Here is a 5,755-nt window from a genome sequence, read left to right as displayed (position 1 = left end):
GTGAATATCAGTAGGGTTGACCCGTCTCACACTTAAAGATACGATTTAATTTTCAATCCTTCTTCGTCTTGTTTTTGGGTTTGATTTTTTTGTCATAATTAATGTTTATATGAGAATATGCAGCCCAACTAAGAGAAGTGATTACTCATCCATCTTATTTATTTCTATTTAAAAATTTATTATCCTCTTATTCATATTTCATCTCGCATATCAACTTCAAGCATTGCCTCGAAATATTCAAGCTAACAAAAAAAATCACTGTTGCAGAAAAAAGACGCAGAAATAGAATCGTATGAAAAATGGGGTGCCACGCCCCCAACAATGTATAACGTTAGAACTTTCTTCATCATGTACAAAACATATATCTAAGGGGTGAATTTTTTTAAATTTTTTTTGGGAAATTTCACCATATTTCTTTCTATGTAACATCATAACTTCGTTTTCCACCTATAAATGCTTGGACTGTTGCATCGGTTTCCGGCTGCTCAAGATGTCAACTCGCGTCTTCCTGCAAAATTCAAGATAAAAGAATTCCAATGTTGAATCTCTCATATTATATGCTTAAATACTAGACAAATCAAGTCTTTTCATTCTTCTTCAAAAATCAGATAGAACTTGCAAAATGGGAAATAAAGTTTTAAAAAGATGATGCAACTATAGGTACTTACTTCAGACATTGAAACTCGGCTGTGTTTAGGTGAGCGGTCTGCAATGGCTGGAATTGGATCAGCCATGGTATCCTCCGCGAGTTCTCGAAGTTTGTTCAATTGTGGGAGCACAACTTTTCCAAGGTCCGGCCTATCTTTCCTTCTAAGTTCAGTACATCTGACTGCTAACTGGGCCAATGACAAAGCCTCTTCCTTAGGCCAATCGGGCACTGACGAATCAAGCATTTCAAGAAACGTCCCTTTCTCAATGGCTCTTTGAACAGTATGAGTCAAACCCATTGGTGGCTTACCTGTAAGGATCTGTAAAAAGATAATACCAAGGGAATATATGTCTGATTTTATACCAAGCATTCCTGTTTGCTGATACTCAGGATCGATATAACAGAAAGTTCCAGCAGCGGATGTCATCCGATATTGTGTGACAGTGTCGGCTACGGATGGAGGGACAAGCCTGGCTAAGCCAACATCAGCAATCTTGCTAACATAGTTGCGGTCCAGGAGAATGTTAGCTGGCTTTAAGTCTCGGTGAACCAATGGTTCTGGTTTAGTCTGGTGGAGAAAAAGGAGGCATGTTCCAATCTCAGCAGTGATACGAAATCTTTGCCTCCAAGATAGTGGAGGAGTGTTTCCACGCCTGAATAATCGGTCTTCTAAGCTTCCATTGTGCATATACTCGTAAACTAAACAACCATACTCGGGACATGCACCTAGGAGAAGGACCATGTTTGGGTGTCTTACGCAGCAAAGAATTTCTACCTAAAATAACATATCAACGATGAATAAGACACTTATTTTAACTACTAATTTTGGATACAAAAAGAGATCTTTAATGTTCTATCCCCTATTCTGTATGTGTGCCTACTTTTTAGGCATGATACAGTTATAATTGCTCAATTAACTATTTAGTAGAACTCAAAATTCGAGTAAATGGAGATAAACAAATAAGTGGATCAAATTCACGTACCTCTTGGTTAAACTGGGATCTTCCTTGCGTAGCATCGGGACGGAGGACCTTAACCGCTACTGGTGTATGATCCAGATAACACTTGAATACTGGTCCATACCCTCCTTCTCCAATCTTCCTAGATTGTGAAAAAAATTCTGTAGCAGTTTCAATATCCTCGATCGTATATCTCCTGTACCTGTAATCCGTCTGTGCCATTGAGGTTACTACCTTAACATTCTCTTCTGATTCTTTCAAGGCTTTCATTTCTGCACCAACTCTCTTTTGAGCTTCTAGATCTGCTATCCTTTTAGATGCTTCAGCATGCTCGATGGCTGCCCTCGACTTGGCCTTTTCATTTTCTGCAACTCGGACCGCATCTTCTTCAGCAAATCGAGCAGCTTCTAATCTTTGTTGTTCTTCCATTTTCCAACGCTGGAGCTCCTTTGCCTGAAAACCCGAAACATATTTTGAGACGTACCAATAATAATTGTTGAATCAATAGGAAGAAAAAGTCTAGTCGTGCCTTCTCTTGAGCGGAAAGAGCTTCCTTGCATGCAGTACTATACATATCCATTGTTTGCCTGAGCTCTTGCTTTAGTCTTCTCATTTCTGCTTCTACTTCCTCCTGTAAAATACAGACCCCGTCTTCAATTTTTCACGTGGTTCAGTTTTTCATGTGGGTTAAAGCATAATTATGCAACCCATCACATAAAAACCAGTATCTATGAGTATACAAGAAAATATAAATTTTCAACTTGGAGTCATAATCCTTCATTCATTAGTGGTAGAGGCATACTGAATCTCTGGACGTAGATTTTAGAAGCACTTCACCGAAATGACAATAATAAAAATTTAAGGCCTTTACTGACTTTGTTGTAAATCTCCTCACCATTGTCTGTGTGGTATATGTTTTACCACTCTCAACTGAAGCGTAGGAAGTGCGTTCTGGTGAGGCCTGTAAATCCAGGGATCTACGTCCAAGTTGCCAGGAATCTAAACCTTGGTCTATATCTGAGAAACCCGAAAGTCGAGGTGGGGTATGACTGCCTTCTAAGCTTTCGGCATATGAAGGAAACATGTCGATACTTCTCCGTCCATTGCCAACAAATGATATGTCACACTCTGGCTGAGAGAGTTCGTATGGCTTTCCATTGGGTCCTTTTCTGTGAGTAAATGGGGATCTGCTTGCAGTAGTAACATCTTCAGTTAGTTTCCACTTGATAAGAGGTGGATGCATGATTTTGATTGGGTTGATTTAATGATTTTTTTTGGAAAGGACAAAAGAGAGATTTTTAAAATAACCATACATGCATTTTATTTTTCATTTGTGTGAAGCGTTCTCATGTCTGTCCTTCTTTTCATGCCAATCATATGTCAACATGAATTCTATATGATTTCTTTTACAACAGCAAAAAAATGAAGGCCATTTTGACAGAAATGAAGGCCATTTTGACCAGTGAATGTGATAATCTCCTATTTTGAGAAGTGTGAGGTAGAATGAAACTGTCTTGAAACTAGCTCAAAAAATTTTTAGGGAGGCAACTTAAATATATTTAGGGAGATTAAACTTAAAAAATTAGAAAACTTTGCAAATGAAATTAAAATCATCATTTGAAGGGAGTGCTTTCCCAATCCATCCAGTAAATATCATCTATACTAAAGGTGTATCAATCTTATGTTTTGAGTATTTAGTTTAACGGTAATCATCACGTGCTAATAGCACGATCATTTTCCTACTACACCACACAGACAATATGTTGCTCGCTTAGATTCATGCTTTCCCAATCCATCCAGTAAATATCATCTATACTAAAGGTGTATCAATCTTATGTTTTGAGTATTTAGTTTAACTGGTAAGCATCACGTGCTAATAGCACGATCATTTTCCTACTACACCACACAGACAATATGTTGCTCGCTTAGATTCATGGACAACATATTGTCACATCATATGGAATAGGTTATCTTCGAGTGTTACTCGTGCTCGTTGAGTCGCCTGTATAAATAACAACAGATGGTACACTTGAATCAATCACTGATATGTAGTATGGTATAAGAATGACATACTTGATGGAGGTTGCATCTCTTTGCTTGGCATGCGTAGACGATTCAGATCCTGGCCTTGAATGTCCTGAAAGCGAACCTGAACGGAAGAAATTCATGATTAATCTCATCTTTCGGAGAAACATGATAAAAAGATACAACTATATTAGAGAAAGATGACTAACTTCGAGAAACCGTGCTGGAGGGTTCTAGTGACTCCGTTGCATTTGATTTTTTGTTGGCTTCGATCAGTATCTGCTGATGCAGCGGGCTGACAATTGATGGAGCTGGACGGGAAGCAGCTCGAGTTGATGAAATTTTTCCTTTATGGATGACATATACAGTACAAAAATCGGGTACTCCTTTGAGAACGTTTCCGGGAATGTCTTTCGCTTTGAATCTGTGGTGTAGAAAAGCCAAGTAAATGAAACTCTAGACATAGTTTTCTTCAACAAAACGGTTAGTGTATACCTGAAAATTCCGCCTTTTGCTGTGGCACCAAGGACCAAAACATCAATTGCCGATTGCTTTATGAATTCAATAATTGCTGTTGTTACATCGGTATCATCTATCACCACGTCAAAGCATTGTATCTGATAAACGAATCCACAGGAAACTGAAGAATATTTGTAACTGCTTGAGAAATAACATACCAAAACCATGAAACTTACGTCTTTGCGCGTACAAAAAACACGGAAAGGAAGGAAGACTTCCTTCGTTTGTGCATCCCATTCTCCAGTTTCGTTGCTGGAGTCAGAAATCGGGGTTGGTCCTGTGCCACATGTACTATGAAATTAGTTTTAGAGTCTTGAAAACTAAGGCAAAGGTAAAGCACAATAAAGAAAACTTGTAGTTTTGGACACCATTCCAGTAAAAATTGGTATCCATTCACCATGATAAGTAGAACATATTGATCAACGACATAAAAGAACCCAATCTGATGCAAATCAACATAGTTGCCACTAGCCAAGATTCAAGAACATATGCTTCGCATAGTTCCACACAACTGGATGGCAAAACTTATATTTTTCAGAAAAACGCACATGAAATTCGAAGTTTTGCATCGCCCAAGTCTCCCCTTCGGCACTTATGTCCCTCGAACGAATCAAAATGTAAGATTTAAAACTCAGTTTAGATTAAGTTGTCTTTGGCAGCATTTTATCACGTATCAAAAGCTCATATAAACAGAGAGAGGGATAAAGAAATACTATTGACGGGCATGTATTGTGGTGCAGATTCATTCGAACTCTGTTTAACTTTAACATGAACCAAAATTATAGTCTGCCCTTTAGTAACGAGATTGTCCGTAGCCCATTTCAATGCAATTTGGCTCCCTTTATCCTTGTCAATAGCCACAGCGACCAGCCTAGTCATCGGAGCCACTCGCTCCCCATTATTTCCCGGCGAAGGCGGAGGCCACATTTCCTTGCTTTTATCACTCCCTCGGATTGAAATCCTTTTTTATTCTTCAATCCATGATTGGCATTTTGCGGAAACCGAATCAAATAAAATGTAATGGGTGGTCGCCATTCCAAGAAAAAAAAAACGAGGATCTTCTCTCTGTTTTTTCTGTTGTTGAATTCCTTGACGATTTTGGAAAGATATTTCTTGACCAGAAAACAAATCGAAATTATAATTTTTTTGATCGAAAAAACCAAACGAGGAGTGTACTTTCACCGAATTAGAAACGCTTCCCCTGCTCAGTGGAGCTCCGTCTTTGGTGGGCTTACCGCTACTTTCTCGGGGGGAATTTTTGACCATCGTTGCATGGCTTGGAGATGCTCTCATGACTCGAATGATACGTAAAAATAGTATTGTGACAAAAAATTTTAATTTATATTCGAAATTATATATTCTTTAATTAAATATATATATATATATATTTTTTAACAATCTATCTTAAAGTTGTGTTTTGTTGATGCAATAAAAGATGATAAAAACTTGTGTGAGACGGTCTTACGGGTCGTATTTTGCGAGACATATCTCTTATTTGGGTCATCAATGAAAAAATATTATTTTTATACTAAGATTATTACTTTTTATTGTAAATATCGGTAGGGTTGACTCGTCTCACAGATAAAGATTTGTAAGACCGTCT

At 38.0% G+C, this 5,755-nt stretch overlaps 1 protein-coding gene across 1 annotated transcript; it reads right to left on the bottom strand.

The window, feature by feature from the left end:
• Positions 1-286: 286 nt before the first annotated feature.
• LOC142533937 (U-box domain-containing protein 35-like) lies at positions 287-5,322 on the bottom strand. The gene is made up of 10 exons (XM_075640869.1): positions 4,866-5,322; positions 4,329-4,429; positions 4,129-4,250; positions 3,843-4,057; positions 3,682-3,757; positions 2,504-2,795; positions 2,138-2,239; positions 1,633-2,061; positions 669-1,424; positions 287-508 (listed from the first exon to the last, which is right to left on the bottom strand). The coding sequence occupies exons 1-10, from the start codon at positions 5,077-5,079 to the stop codon at positions 494-496; spliced, it is 2,322 nt and encodes a 773-aa protein (XP_075496984.1). The 5' UTR covers positions 5,080-5,322; the 3' UTR covers positions 287-493.
• Positions 5,323-5,755: the final 433 nt, after the last annotated feature.

This window comes from Primulina tabacum, chromosome 18 (genome assembly GCF_025594145.1).
Source record: "Primulina tabacum isolate GXHZ01 chromosome 18, ASM2559414v2, whole genome shotgun sequence".
NCBI lineage: Eukaryota > Viridiplantae > Streptophyta > Magnoliopsida > Lamiales > Gesneriaceae > Primulina > Primulina tabacum.
The sequence above is the reverse complement of the archived record's forward strand: the minus strand, read 5'-3'. Positions and strand labels throughout refer to the sequence as shown.